The sequence below is a fragment of the Mastigoproctus giganteus genome, chromosome 14 (assembly GCF_048544385.1).
Source record: "Mastigoproctus giganteus isolate SK-2022 chromosome 14, ASM4854438v1, whole genome shotgun sequence".
NCBI classification, from domain to species: domain Eukaryota; kingdom Metazoa; phylum Arthropoda; class Arachnida; order Uropygi; family Thelyphonidae; genus Mastigoproctus; species Mastigoproctus giganteus.
The window spans coordinates 32,172,335-32,189,452 of NC_143588.1; the positions used below are offsets into that span (position 1 = coordinate 32,172,335).

Sequence of the window (17,118 nt, forward strand, 5' to 3'; positions counted from 1 at the left end):
ATGAAAAAGACCTGGGGGTAATTGTGCAGTCAAATATGAAGTTCGCTGAGCAGTGCAACGGGCTGCCAGGGCAGGTCATGGAGTTTTGTCAATGATATATAGGAATTTTGCTAGCAGGGACAGGGAGGTGATTATCCTGTTATACAAGGCAATGGTCAGGCCTCATCTAAAGTACTGTGCACAGGTCTGGAGGCCTCATTTTAGCAAGGATGTAGAGTTGCTAGAACGAGTACAAAGAAGGGCAACAAGATTGGTGAGGGAAACAAAGGGGTGCTCTTACCAAGAAAGGCTTAAGTTCTGCATATTGCAGCGCCTTAAGTGAATTAGTTGAACAAGCCGAATGCTGATGGGATTTTACCTCTTGCTCAGACTAAGAACCTAAGTGGGGCATAGTTTCAAATTGAGAAAAGATAGTTGTATAATAGATGTGCGGAAATTTGCCTTTAGCCAGCAAGTAATTGATTGGTGGAACAGGCTTCCATCTTTTGTTGTGGAAGCTAATAGCCTAAATAAATTTAAGGCTGAGCTGGACAGGCATTTGGAACAAATAGAGGGGTGAAATGGGAGAGTTTTTTTTTTTTTTTTTTGGCTGATGCTGCATAAGCTTGCTTTCTTGCATCGTATGCCTCTGCTAATGCTAATATACTGTCAGACCTGTCCCCAAGGCTCATTCCCCATGTGTTGAGCAGGTACAGCAATTAGCAACTACCTATACCCTTCTAAAGGTATTTTAAAAAGCTCTTCTTTTAACTCTCACAACCCACATTCCTCCCCAGCTTCCACTACAGATCTATTATGCATAAAAGAATCGATCCACAGACACCAATCTGCTGGCTACAACTAATGCCATCTTATCTTCCTTTGAGGCAAATTCTGAACTAGCCATAACCTATCTGGATATCAGTGCTGCCATTGATTCTATTAATCCAAAGGGTACTCCACTTCCTCAATCATTATTTAAAATTCAAGGGTGACATAATAAAATTCATAAAATTCCTATTAATAGAAAGAGTTCTACACCTGCAATCTGGTCTAAAAACATTATCCAGACATATAACAGCAGGGGTTCCTCAAGGTCGGCATCCTGTAAGGTTTACTGCAATGCTGCTACTATTCCTTAAAGGAAAGCCAAACTTCATAAGTTATGCTGATGATATTAAGCCAACAGTTGCCAAACTGTGTGCCATGGCAACCCAGGACACCCCAACAAACTCACAGGGGTGCTGCAGGATATTTTAAATTTTCAAGGAAAACACAGCGATACTCGACATCTGTCGGACACCGTGTGAACTACTAGCTCGAGGTAGTTCACAGTTTCAACATTACTTATTAAGTTGTTTGGACCTAACTATTTAATAAACGGAACTGTTAGGTATTTCTTTTGGCCTAAAGGTACTGAGACACGAAGGGCACCGTGAACCGAGAAAGTTTGGGAACCTCTGTATTAAGCTATTAAAAATCATTCAGGCACATGATGATCCACAAATTACAACCCAATGAACTAACCATAAGCTTAGTCAGCTGTCATAATACATTGTCACTTATGGAATGAAAATAAATCCTACTAAATCCATTACAGTAGTTTACACCCTGAGATGATACCAAACTGAGATCCCTCCATTTCCAGATGGTATCTCCATCTCCCTAGCTGAACAGCACACTAACATAGGAGTTGATTTTGAAAAGAAGCTCATATTCAGTAATCACCTTGATCTCATCACAGCAAGAATGCTAAGCAGCATCTCTTACATGTTGATGCCCTTTGCATAACAAAGCACTATATAAATATCATCATTTACTCCTCCATTCTCTATGGGGGATGGAGTTGTAGGGGTCTGCAGCCCCCACAACTCTGAAGCAACTGTTTTCACAGGAATTCTGGCTGCAGAGATGGACTGCATACAATCACTGGGTCTGAGCTAGTCATAGTACTACTGATCCCACAACTGCAATCAGCATATCCAACTTACCACTGAGAATAAGACATAACAGGCTAACAGCCATTGCTAAACTACTTGCTGGAACGACTGACACCTGAGGACTTGCATCTCCATTGGCAGAAGTCCCCAAGTGTGGGACTTCCACTACTGAAGGATCCCCATCTGTGTACCCCATCCCTATGTCGCATTAAACACTGACCGCTTATCACAAGCAGGGTTATCTCAATTCAGTTACTGAGCCTGATCTAACAGCTGAACTGTGATTTCATCAGATTCTCCAAAGAGACAAGGTATCAAAAAAGGATCATCAATGAGCTCAGACATGAATCTCATCCATAAACTTTTATCCATAAGACATCACTACACGCTACCCTTCTGTTGCCATACATACATAGAACTTCAGTGAATATTACATGCTCTGTATATTATACCATCTTTTTATGTAATATAATATGTAAATAGGTTGTGCAAATTGAAATATGATGTTTTTAAGTATCATCATGTTACTCAACTTTATATTATGCCTTTATTATATGATGTTTAATTATTTGTGTTAACCCTGGACATGACTATTCAGGCTGTGATAGGTACTATTGCATTGTTTTCTTCCCCACAGTCTTTGTAAAGATTGAAACATGCAATAAAGGATTTAATAATAATAATCAAGTCCTGGGATGTTAAATCACGAGATCCAGGTGGCCCAAGTCCTTGTGATATGATTTGATTCCCCAAAAGACTCCTTCAACATTTCAGATTTGAGTGTGCAGATTGGTGGGTTGCCCCATTCTGTTAGAACCAGATGTCTCTTTTATTTCCCTTTTGCAATGCAGTAATTTGTATTATGATGTTTTAACATTACTTATTAAGTTGTTTGAACCTAACTATTTAATAAACGGTTAGGACAAATATTTGAACAAACTATATATATATAGTTTGTTCAAAAAGTATGGGCCAACTATCCTTCAACAAATTTGAAGGATAGTTGGGGGGAATTTTTCAATATATATATATTTTTTGGTAAGACTTTGTTTTCAAATAAGGTTCCACCAAAAAAACATATTGCTTGATGGTATGTGTATAGTTTGATGTGTGATACATGTGACTCAGTGGTGAGCTGTGAATATTTTAATAATGGGCTCGCAGTTTTTCCGACTTTCTACCGAGTAAATTTGTCACGGAAGTGACAAATTTACTTGGTAGAAATCGGCCACGGAAGTGACGTCATCTGCAACTTCCACTAGAAGCACTTCCCACGCTCGCACTACTAGTACTGTGATTAAAAGGGCGTCCTTATGAAGAAAGACTTCGAATATGTGGGTTGCAGAGTTTGGAAACTAGACACCTTAGAGGAGATTTGATTGAGGTGTTTAAGGCTCTGAGAGGCATCAGTAAAATGAATGAGGACAAAATTTTCAAGATTACAAATGATGCTAGAACTAGGGGACATAAATTCAAGTTACGGGGGGAAATGTTTAGATTGGATTGCAGGAAGTTCTATTTTAGCCAGCGAGTTATAAATTACTGGAATAAGTTGCCTTCATGGGTGGTAGAGGCCGACAGTTTGGGGAAATTCAAAGGTCATCTGGATAGTACTTTCGGGTAAGGGAAGTACATAGGATGATAGGTTTAATTTCCTTTTTATTTATTTTTTATTTTATTAATTATTATTATTTAGTTATTTATTTATTTATTTATTTTTTTGTTTTTATCATTGTTTTGTTCGGATTTATATTTTTTTTTATTATTTATTTATTTATTTATTTTTTTTTTTTGGCTGGTGCAGCATAAGCCATAGGCTTTCTTGCACCATGCGGCCATTACTAATACTAATACTATAGCGCGTGATGCATTTTTCGTGACCGGTATGATATCTCGAGTCAGGGGCGAATTTAGGGGGAGGGACAGATGCGGCTTATTACCCCCTTAACCATGCGTATAAGTGAATGGGTAAAATGTTCCTAGGTCTATCTTAAAAAAAAAAAAAAAAAAAAAAAAAAAAAGCTTAAAAACTTGATCGTCGTGCCCCGCCTTACGATGATAACTGGATACGACAGTGTCTGGAGTTCTAACTTTTTAGAATTTTTGAATAGTATTACGTCACAATCATGCTTCCTGAAGTGACTACTGCAGTAAGTATGGTTTCAACAATAGAAATATTTGTCAACAATTTCTTTTTTTCATCTTGCATTTTTGTTACATTCCATTGTTAGGTGCCCCTAACAGTTGCGTATGTCGCTTCAACTACAAGATCGGTACATCAATCGGTGCTATTTTACAGAGATATTTAGATATGTTGCACTTGCAAGTATACATCTCTTACTTTAGTTATCCTAAATCCATTGTATCTTGTCTTCCAGAAATTATGAAAATCTGTGAATGAGCAATAAAATATTTACAATAAAAAAAGCTCTTTTATTTCGTAATCGATATTACAAATCAAAATGCCTAAAAGAAACACAAAGGACGTTTTGTATAAACCATCTACCACACGTGCTTGGCATACATGCAACTTTTTTTTAACAACTAGGGAAATATAATGGATACATTTTTTTCATGATAAAATTTTAATATTGCGAATAAAAAATAACATGAAATATTTCCCATATCACAAATAACATAAAAACTATCACAAAACATTCCACAATATAGAAACAAATATTACATAAAAAACAAATTTTCTAGAAAAAGTACACTAAAAATCACAGATTACATGAAAAAAAATGATTTCACAAATATTCAAGAAAAATATATTCTAAGAATTGCTAATTTACTTCTTTATTAATATTTGTTGTCGATCTTATGCTGTGCTCAGTAGCTGAGCGATGATTACAGAGGAATTATTTGACGTAACGATCCGGTTCAAATTGAAGCAATGGTTTTCCATTTCAACATGTTTAATTGTCAGCATTATTCATTCACTCAATAGTATTCATTACGCTGAAAGCTCGCTCAGCTTCAGCACTGCTAATGGCAATGGTTCCAAAGATATTTCTGGCTTTCTTAATTGAAAAGGTAATTTCACAAGATTTTAAAGATAAACTGTCTTTGACAAAATCTCTAAAATCATTAATTTTTTTTTCATATTTTATCAGAAAACTTAAATTTCTGATTCGGTTTTCACCGTCTTGCCACTGAGACGAAAGTTCTTTTAAATTCACGATTTTGGGTAGCATATGTTTAAAATTTGTTTCAATGGTATCGTTATTTTCTTTATTTAATTTAAAATCACCCTGTTCCATTAATAAGTTATCCTTTAAGGATAAAACAATGCATTTAATAACTTGTCACGACGTCATTTTTTTACTTTCAACTTTGATTCCTTCAAATTCTTTCCACTTCAACATGCTCTCAATTTTAGCTTCATAATTTCCTTCAGAATTTTTCAAATTAGCAATAGCATTGATAGTTAGGATAATTAATTTATATGCTTTTACCATTGTGATTCTGTAAAACTTCTGAAAGGTAAGAGAGCTCTTGCAGGATGTCGACCATTAGTGCTAAATGGTTAAAAAATTCCAAATTTAAAAGTGGATTTAATAATCCGGACTATTTAACTTCTGATTCAAAATATTTGCACAAAGCGGGATGATTCGTCTAACCCACAATTGCTGTCCGCAAGCTACAAGCTGCTCATCATGGCCCGAACACACGACCGATCTTTATAGTCTCCACATCAAGTTCTTTAGCAATCATCCTTAATTCGCGCTAGTTTTCTGGAGATCAGTGATAGTTTTTTTTTTAAATTATTGCCTGTATGCCATTTTATTTTAGAACATTTACTACACAGTGAAAGGCTCGACAAGGTTTGAAAATCTGCCAACATTTAGCATTAGCAGAGGCATATGATGCAAGAAAAGCAAGCTTATGCAGCATCAGAAAAAAAAAAAAAAAACCCTTCCATTTCACCCCTTCATTCGTTCGAAATACCTGTCCAGCTGAGCCTTAAATTTATTTAGGCTATAAACTTCCACAACATGGGATGGAAGTCTGTTCCACCAACAACTACCTGCTGGCTAAAGGCAAATTTCCGCACATCTATCCTACATCTGTCTTTCCTCAATTTAAATTTATGCCCTCTCAGGTGATTATTCTGAGCAAGAGGAAGAATCCCATCAGCATTGAGCATGCTCAAACCATTCAAGGCTTTATACACCTCTATCAGATCACCTCACCGGTGCCTAGTCTCCAGACACTGTAATTTGCAAAACTTAAGCCTTTCTTCGTAAGAGCAACCCTTTGTCCCATTCACTATTCTTGTTGCCCTTCACTGTACTCGTTCCAGCAGTTCTACATCCTTCTTGAAATGAGGCCTCCAGACCTGTATACAGTACTCAAGGTGTGGCCGACCATTGCCTTATACAAGTGAATAATCACTTGTATAAGGCAATGACATTGACAAGACACCATGAGCTACTCTTGCAGCCCATCTGCACTGTTCAGAGAACTTCATTTCTGCCTGCACAATTACCCCCAGGTCCTTTTCATTCTCTACCACTGTTAGTGTAGTACCACAGAGTTGATATGTTGCTCTCAGGTTGCTGTTTCCCATATGTAGTACTTTACATTTGTCAATGTTAAACTTCATTTGCCACCTCTCAGCCCATCTGCTCAACCTTTCCAGATCTGTTGCAGCAGCATAGCATCAGTAGTGTCCTTAACAACCCATCCAGCCTTTGTATGATCTGCAAACTTGGATATTAAGCTTGATATACCATCATCAATATTATTTATAAATACAGAAAACAATAATGGACCCAACACTGAACCCTGAGGGACTCCACTAATAACATTAGTCCATATGAGTAGTGTCCATTGATTACCACTCTCTGTCTTCTCCCCCTCAACCACTACTTTATCAATAGCAGCAATTTGCCTCCAGTGTAACACTGCTCCAATTTGTGCAGCAGTCTTCCATGTGTAACAGTATCAAAAGCCTTTCTAAGATCCAAGTATATAATATCAAAGTTATTCCCTGCATCCAGTTCTTTTGTGACTGCATCATAGTATGCAGTCAAATTTGTCAGGCAAGATGATCCTGTCTAGATGATCCTGCAATGCTTCTTTAACCAGTGCCTCCATTAATTTTCCTGGAACAGAAGTTAAACTCACAGGTCTATAATTACTTGTGTCACCCTTCATTCCCCCTTTGTGAATTGGGGATATATTTGGACATCTCCAGTCCGTGGGGACCTCCCCTGAGTCCAAGGATGCTCTCATGATTATGGCTAAGGGTTTGCTTACTTCCTTTGCTGCCTCCTTTAATATAAGTGGATAGATCCCATGCACCCCAGGTGCCTTTCTTGTGTTGATCTTCAACAATTTCTCCTCCACTTTACTCTCAGTTATTACAAGATTATCTAGCTTACTGCCAGAGTTGAATACACCTCTGCCATTCCCCTCGCTGAATAACTCCTCATGTATGAATGTTGATGCAAAATATTCATTTAGTTTGATAGCTACCTGAGCAGGATCATCTACAGTTGAACCATCTATGTTAAGTGGACCAATCTGATTCATCACCTTCCTTCTAGAGTTTACATAAGTAAAGAACTCATTGCTGTTTTTCTTTGCATCCTTTGCCAAAGGTTTCTCGTAATCTGCCTTCGCCTGCCTAATCTCCTTTGTAACTTGGTTACAGATCAATTTATATCTATCATAGGCTTCTGTGTCACGTGTTAATTTATATGTATCCCATGCATTTTTCTTCTTTGTCATATGTCTCATTAGTTCATCTGACATCCATTTAGGCCTAAACCCTGAACAATATTTCTTAGTTGATATGTAAAGCCTAGTAGCTTCCAAGATAAGTTCTTTGTTTGTTATGTTATTTGGTTTTTAGGAGCATTAGCAACTAAGGCCATATTTCTCCGGGAATATGCAATGGTCATTCCCTGACCTTTCCACATCCTCCGTTTTGGTGGTGACGGGCTCAAACTCCGGTCTGATCAAGAAGCGTGTGCTACGCACTGCTGCTGCTGATTCCCACGTGGCTATGGAGGCGCCCATAAGTTCTTTGAATGCTTTCCATTTTGAATTTGCTGTTGGTAACATCATCAGTTGGTCCCACCGTGTAGAATTTAAATACTGTCTCAGACCATCATAGTCGCCTTTACGAAAGCAATAACCCTTCCCTTTACCCCTGATGGTAGTTACCTCTTTGAGTAAATCCCTCTTCAGCACACTGTGATCATTGCCACCTAGTGGTTCCTTTATCTGCAGATTCTTGATGCATGAAGAATCACTACTGATAATCAAATCAAGAGTATTACTCCCTCTAGTTACCTCCCAAACATGCTGATGTAGAAAACAATCATCCAATAAATCCACAAAATCCTTGCTAGTGTGTGAGTGACCAACCCACAAATTCCAGTCAATATCTGGGAAATTAAAATCCCCCATTATAAGACTCTCTGATTTACTGGCCCACTCTATTTCCCTGTACAGTTTCTTATTATACCCATCAGAGTCATTAGGCCTATAGCACACTCCTACTCTCAATTTCGATCTCCCAATGCTTATGTCACACCAAACTGACTCGACACTGCACTGTCTAGCGATGTCGACTGGCTTCACTTCCTTGCATTTTATGTGTTTCTTAACTAATAGCATAACCCCTTCTCCCTTCCTATCCTATCTGTCCTTTCTGTAGACATTGTACTCCCTAAATTATAGTTCTGCATTCCTTATATCTGTGTGACACCATGTCTCTGATATCTCAACAATATCCGCCTTTGATGCTTTGAGCAATACCTCAAATTCATCAAATTTATTATGGCGCCTCTGTAGCCAGGTGGGAAGGAGCAGCAGTGCATAGCACACGCTTCTTGATTAGACCGGGGTTCGAGCCCGTCACCACCAAATACGGAAGATGCGGAAAGGTCAGGGAATGACCACTGCATTTCCCGGAGCAATATGGCCTTAATTGCTAATGCTCCTAAAAACCAAACAAAACAAACATCAAATTTATTTACCAAACTCCTAGCATTGGTGTACAAGTAAGTATACATACACTTGTTCCTATTCTTAGCTACCCATGTGTTTACTTGTACCCCAACGACTCCCAGCAGTCTCTAAAATATCCTGCATCTTGTTTTCCTGGCTTCTGCTCATTCCAATAGAAGCAGTGCAGGAATCACTTATTTCATCTTCGTAAAGTTTATATAATATCTTAGTTGCCTCAATCCCCCACTCTATGTTGTTACTATCACTAGTTCTTTGAATACAGTGGAAAATGTAGAAATCACATGGATATTCGGCTACTGTGACCATGTAAACACAGACAAGAGAAATTTACTGGAAGGCGTGGATCACTCACTTCTCCGAAAAACATATGCCCATTGTTCAGAGTAAAGGGGAACCACAACACAGGTTGACCAGAGGCTATAATCCGTGTCGAGAATCTTCTTAATCATCTGACTGGCTATAGAAAGCATATTGACTAGTGCGACTTCTCGGTATGTGACTGCATACGTTTTATGGAAACCACTAATGTTGTGGAATGGTAATCCCTTTCACCCTTAATTCGCACTTTCTAATTACCTAAATTGCTTAAAGGCCAGAGGTGAGAACAATGCATACACAGTTGTCTCTCCTAATCCGTTCGTTACATGGAAATTTCTTTGTTCAATTGAAACTATTTTATGTAATTATCAAGGGGAATCAAAAAAATTCACTATAAAGAAGTTCGTTAAACAGATGTCCGACTGATTAAATCAAAAATGAAGCAATTTTAAAATACATAACCGATCGACTGCGCCATTAAAATTCTGGGAATGGGGCCCGCTCGCCCCACTGTAGTTTCGGTTCTAGATACTCAATAATTCCATTCAGGATTTAATTTGTAAAATAAATCTCAACAATGGGCTCGCAAATTTAAAAAAAAAATAACAATGGGCTCTTGCGAGCCCATGCGAGCCCACTATAGCTCACCACTGATGTGACTTCAAACACAGGTTGTGACAAATTGAACATCTGAAATGCAAAACCCTCACTTCCAGTTATGTGATATCCTCCACTAGTACTACCTTCATATAATTGCATGAATAATCCTTATTTGATATCATTGTACCTTAATACAAATAATGTAGGTTTACTTTTAAAATTAACACCCTATAATGCACATAAGATATTGACTTGGAAACTGAAATTGGCTTTGAGCTCTAGAATTGAACCTGATTGATAAACATACATAGTGCTATCTGTGTACATAAACTACTTGTTTCATGGAGCAGATATTAAACAGAATAACTCAATAGGGAAAATCCTAAACCACCACTAAAATTGGCTAGAACCTCAGGTAAAAAGGCCTTCAGAAATTTCCCCAATCTGTAATTGGGAATTTGACCCATAATTTTTCAAACAACCAGCAAAAGTACTGTATCTTCATGGTAAACAGTAACATAGTTCATATTAAATATGCAAGTTGACATCATGTGGTGTTGAATAGAGACCTATCTTTTATAAAATAAATATCTGTTTGGTAGTCAGTATTCAGGATATGGTATTATATATTCTAGAATAAGAGAGAGAGAGAGTGTGTTCACATGAAAGGAATAAAATTACATAATAAAGGACACATACTCTCACTTGAAGAAATAATAGCATGTCACAAAACATTCATACATTATACTCCAACATAAAAGTGACAGCAACTTAAACAAGGGACTAAAAAATAAATTAATAAAACTAAACAAATAATAATAATTATTATTATTATTAATAATAAAGATTATACACAATTCAGGTAAGAGATAACATTTATAATTAACACTTTAGAAGATCAAAGAAAGAGTTTGATATTTAGGAGAATAACAATAGATTTACAGAGAGGAATGTTTCAATGCAGATATTGAAATAGTTCAATAATAATCTGTAGTTCCCTGATGTCATAATAAAAAATTGATTTTATTTCATTTTAACATAGGCTCTTTCATCTTACTTCTATGAAAACAGTCCTTCCCAGGACCTCGAAATGTATGAGAGAGCTGAAGGCATATCAGAGACATACATAGAAAGTAGTACTTTAGCTGTAACCCGCATTTATGCATGTGCAACTATGTGGCATGAGACGGAAGAAGAAATGATTCAGATGTTAAAATCCATCATGAGGTAAGTAATCTATATAAGTAGTACAATTTTAGATATTCCAACATATTTAATTATAAAGGTTATTCCATTTACTTTTACACAAAAATGCCTTAAAGTATAATTTTGTGTAACACAGTACAAGTACTCATAACTGGTGAAGAAACAGCATTCATTTCTGCAGATTATCTCACTTATATGAAATTAAGAAAAATTGATCATAGGTAGTAACAATTGCAAACGATGCAAGAAAGCAAGTTTATATAGCATCGGCCAATAAAAAAAAAAAAAACAGTTTACCCATCCATACTTTCCAAGAATTTGTCCAGTTCTCCCTTGAATTTATTCAACCCATCCACTTCCACAGCAACAGATGGAAGCCTGTTTGCCAAAAGCCACCTGCTGGCTTTTGGCAAACTTCTACACATTTATCCTGCAGCCATCCTTCTTCAACTTGAATTTATGCCCCCTCGTGTGTGTAGTCTCAGCAGGTGGAAGACATCAGGTTACTCATTCCAGTCAAAGCTTTAAACACCTTAATTAGATCTCCCCATAGGTGCCTGGTCTTCAGATGCAGCAATTTACAGAACAGAAGCCTTTCTAGGTAAGAGCACCCTTTTATTCCCCTTCACCAGTCTCGTTCCCCTTTTTGCATCCGTTCCAGCAGCTTTACATCCTTTCTACATACTTCTACATACTCTACATACTTCTTTAACCAGTAAGATGTGGAACAGTCATTAAGCTAACAGATCTTTAATTACTCATGTCATCTTTTGATCTCTCTTTATGGATTGGGTATATATTTTGTACTTCTTCAGTCCATAGGGACCTCCCCTGAATCCAAGGATGCTTTCATTAATTATGGCCAAGGGTTTGTTTACTGCCCTGGCTGCCTCCCTTAATATAATTGAATAAATCCCATTTATCCCTGGTGCTTTTCTAACTTCAACATTTTCTCATCCACTTTTCTCTTAGTTATTACAAAATTATTTAGCCCCCTGTTAGAGGTTGATAAACTTCCAGCATCCCCTTCCCTAAAGAATCCCTCATGTGTGAATGTAGATGCAAAATATTCATTCAGGTTGTCAGCTATCTGAGCATGATCATCATCAGTCGAATCATCGATGTCAAGTGGACCAACCTGATTCATCCCCTTCCTTCTAGAGCTTACATAAATAAAGAAGCCTTTGCTGTTTCCCTTTGCATCTTTTGCCACAAATATACTCACCAGATGTGAGCCCCTTCCCCAGGGGCTCACATCTGGTGAGTATGGGCTTGGCACACCCAGGGTCCTGAGCTGAATATCGTCATTCTTCTCTTTCTTGGTAATTCCTTCTACTTCTGACTCTCTCTCTCTCTACCCCTGCAGTGTTACTTGGAAATTTTTTCCGCTGGTGCACCATAAGCCTCAGGCTTCCTTGCACTATATGACTACTACTACTAATAATAATAATAATAATAATATCGTGTATTTTACTTGACTATTTGACTTTATTACAGATTAGCTTATATCTGCCATAAGCTTATCCCAATATCCCAATTTGTCTGAAACGTAAAATCCAATGAAAAATACCCACCATGACTTATGGAAGTGAAACTTGGGCACTCACCAAAAGAATGGAAGAGAAGAATGAAAAGAATTATATTGAGAATCAGACTGTTAGATAAGAAGAGAAATACATGGATTAGGCAGCAAACTCAAGTAAAGGATGTTCTTATCAAAACTAAAGAATTAAAATGGTCTTGGGCAGGACACATAGCTCAAAGACATGATAACAGATGGAATAAGAGAATAACAGAATGGTACCCAAGAGGAGCTAGAAGAAAACCTAGAAGACAACGATGGAGATGGACAGATGAAATTCATGAGTTTGTGGGTAGTAAATGGATGGCCATTGCACAAAACAGAAGGAACTGGAAAGTTGCTGGAGAGGCCTTCATCCTGCAGTGGATTGAAAATGGCTGATGATGATGACCACAGGCTTCTGTGCTGCCTGATAACACTGAACAACAAATTTTGGGTCAAATCTTGTTATGGGCATGAAAGTAAGTTTACTTTATAGATTTTGGGGTGCTAAACACAGAAATAGTGCTTAAAATAGTAGATTGGCTGTTATTTTTGAAAAAAGTAGTTTTTTTATATTTATTCAAGGTATTTTTTATTTATACAGCAGTAAGCTGTAGCTACAAACGTACCTGTATCAAACACTGGACCTTTTTGCTGTTTGCTTGTATTCAGCTTCGGGAACATCCCTTTTCATCATCCAACAATAATTGGCTAACATGGTGGCACTCCATATGCTTTTGTATCTTTGTTCCATCGCTGTGATATTTTAATGGAATCCCTCACCATGTTCATCACTGACAGCACCACAGTTTTGCAGGAGAGAAACCGGGCGCCTCCGTAGCCAGGTGGGAAGGAGCAGCAGTGCGTAGCACACGCTTCTTGATTAGACCGGGGTTCGAGCCCGTCACCACCAAATACGGAGGATGCGGAAAGGTCATTCAGGGAATGACCACCGCATATCCCGGAGCAATATGGCCTTAGTTGCTAATGGTCCTAAAAACCAAATAACATAACAGCAGGAGAGAAAAACTGTGTGAGAGTGCAAGAAATGTTTCTTCATCTAGGTGGGAGTGCAAGAAATGCATCTTCAATGACATGTTGCACTCCAGGTTTTTGTAAGAAGTAATGAGATCTTCCACAAGCTGCATGTAGTTCCTGACATTAACATTTCCTCAAAAACCAGTTGAAACATTTTGAAAGGCTTTCCATGCTGATTTTTCTCTATCACTAAGGACACATTCGAACTGTTTGTCTTTGAAAAGTTCCTTATTTGTGGACTAATGAAAACCTTAATCTTATCTGTACTACAGCTTGGAAATTTCTCTTGCAAGTATGTGAATGCAGAACTATTCACTTCCAAAGCCTTCACAAAATTTTCCATGAGCCCTAATTTGATGTGGAATGGTGGAAGCAAAACTTTATTTGGATCTACCAGAGGTTCAAATGCTACATTCTTCATTCCAGGCGTTAATGATTTTCATCGAGGTTGACTCCACTTCTCGTAGTGCATATCCTTGGCACCACTATCCCACTCACAGAGAAAGCAATACTTAATGTAACCCTCTTGTAGTCCTAATAAAATGGTGATTACCTTTAAATCACCATATATTTGCCACTAATACTTCTGATAATGAGAGAATGTTCTCCATGTTTGCATGTTTCTTTTTTTTTTTTTGTGGATGGCATATGCCATATGTATTGAAGGTAGCATATTTTCATTGTGTAATAATACAGCCTTAAGGCTAACCTTAGAAGCGTCTATAAATAGTCACCACTCTTTGGGAACATGCCTCATGTTCATCGCTGCCATTAGACTATCAACATCCTTACAAACAGTGAGTTGAAGTGATACAATTTATCATAATTTTTATTTTGAGTACGAAATGTTGTCACTTTCACAGATTGATCTAGAAGATTTCGCTGTTGGAGCCTTGAGGCCAAAATCTCTGCCTTATTCTTCAGCAATTTGAGATCCCTGATGACATTTTAAAGCTCACGCTCTGTGATCTTATGTGGTTCAGAAGGATAAAGGTTTGGACAAAATGGTGGATCCCTTGATACAGATGGAGGCTGTTCTTCTTTGTGTGTATCAAGTTGATTTGATGATTATCGGTATCTTCACCTATTTCAGATAAATGGTCAGGTGGTTCAGGAATAGGTGGTACTACTCTGTGAGGAACATGATGCATTAGCATTAGTAGAGGCATATGATGCAAGAAAGCAAGCTTATACAGCATCAGCCAAGAAAAAAAAAAAAAAAAAAAAACTGCCCCATTTCACCCCTCCATTCGCTCCAAATACCTGTCCAGCTCCGCCTTAAATTTATTTAGGCTATCAGCTTCCACAACAAAAGATGGAAGTCTATTCCACCAACCAACTACCCGCTGGCTAACGGCAAACTTCTGCACATCTATCCTACATTTGTCTTTACTCAATTTGAATTTATGCCCTCTCAGGTGATTATTCTGAGCAAGAGGAAGAATCCCATCAACATTGAGCATGCTCAAACCATTCAAGGCTTTATACACCTCAATCAGGTCACCTTGCAGGTGCCTAGTCTCAAGACACTGTAATTTGCAAAACTTAAGCCTTTCTTCGTAAGAGCAACCCTTTGTACCACTCACTAATCTTGTTGCCCTTCTCTGTACTCGTTCCAACAGCTCTACAGCCTTCATAAAATGAGGCCTTCAGACCTGTATACAGTACTCAAGGTGTGACCTGACCATTGCCTAATACAAGGGGATAATCACCTCCTTATCCCTGCTAGAAAAATTGCTGTATATCATTGGCAAGACACTATGAGCCACTCTTGCAGACTGTCTGCACTGCTTAGAAAAATCCATATCTGCCTGCACAATTACCCCCAGGTCCTTTTCGTTCTCTACCACTGTCAGTGTAGTACCACAGAGTCAATACATCACTCTGGAGTTACTGCTTCCCATATGTAGTACTTTACATTTGTCAATGTTAAACTTAATTTGCCACCTCTCAGCCCACCTGCTCAACTTTTCTAGATCCTGTTGCAGCAGCAGCAGCAGCGTACTGTCATTAGTGTCCTTAACAATCCTGCCAACCTTTGTATCATCTGAAAACTTGGACATTAAGCTTGATATACCATCATCAATATCATTTCTAAATAGAGAAAACAACAATGTACCCAACACTGAACCGTGAGGGACTCCACTAATAATATTAGTCCAGGATGAGCAGTGTCCATTGATTACTACCCTCTGTCTTCTCCCACTCAACTATCCCTTTAGCCGCCTCCGTAGCCAGGTGGCAAGTAGCAGCAGTGCATATAGCACACGCTCCTTGACCACCAAATACAGAGGATGCGGAAAAGTCAGGGAATGACCACTACATATCCCCGGAGCAATATGGCCTTAGTTGCTAATGCTCCTAAAAACCAAAAAACAAATCGTAACAACAACCATCCCTTTATCCATACCAGCAATTTGCCTATAGTGCCACACTACTCCAATTTGTTCAGCAGTCTTCCATTTGCAACTGTATCAAAAGCCTTTCTAAGACCCAAATATATGATATAAAGTGGTTCCCTGCATCCAGCTCCTTTGTGACCACATCATAGTATCCAATCAAATTGGAGTGCCTCCGTAGCCAAGTAGGAAGGAGCAGCAGTGCATAGCACACGCTTCTTGATTAGACCAGGGTTTGAGTCCATCACCAACAAATACGGAGGATGTGGAAAGGTCAGGGAATGACCACCACATATTCCCGGAGCAATATGGCCTTAGATGCTAATGCTCCTAAAAACCAAATAACCAACAAACAACCAATCAAACTGGTCATGCAAGACTTACCCTTAACAAAACCACGCTGTGTCCGAGCTATAACTGAAGTTTTGTCTAGGTGATTCTGCAGTGCTTCTTTAACCAGTGCCTCCATTAATTTTCCTGGAATAGAAGTTAAACTAACAGGTCTATAATTACTTGTGTCGCCTTTTTATTCTCCTTTGTGAATTGGGGTCACATTTGCACAACTCCAGTCTATGGGTACCTCCCCTGAGCCCAAAGAACCTCTCTTAATTATGGCTAAGGGTTTGCTTACTTCCTTTGCTACCTCCTTTAATATAACTGGATAGATCCCCTCCACCCCAGGTGCCTTTTTTATGTTTATCTTCAACAATTTCTCCTCTACTTTCCTCTCAGTTATTACAAAATCATCTAGCTCACTGCCAGAGTTCAATTCACCTCTGGCATTCCCCTCCCTGAATAACTCCTGATGTGTGAATATAGATGCAAAATACTTATTTAGTTTGTTAGCCGCCTGAGCAGGATCATCAACAGTTCAACCATCAATATCCAGTGGACCAATCTGATTCATCCCTTTCCTTCTAGTAAAGAACTCTTTGTTGTTTTCCTTTGCATCCTTTGCCAAGGATTTCTCATAATCTGCCTTTGCCTGCCTAATCTCCTTTGCGACTTGGTTACAGACCAGCGTATATCTATCATAAGCTTACATGTCACCCATTAATTTATATGTATCCCATGCATTTTTTTCCTCTGC

General features: G+C 38.2%; 1 protein-coding gene across 1 annotated transcript in view; it reads left to right on the forward strand.

The window, feature by feature from the left end:
• The window catches only part of LOC150075054 (chitin synthase chs-2-like), a 255,891-nt gene that overhangs the window by 111,725 nt on the left and 127,048 nt on the right, over window positions 1-17,118 (forward strand). The window contains exon 6 of the mRNA XM_090389070.1: window positions 10,864-11,048. Coding sequence (XP_090245196.1) covers window positions 10,864-11,048 — 185 coding nt within the window. The remainder of the gene's footprint in view (window positions 1-10,863; window positions 11,049-17,118) is intronic.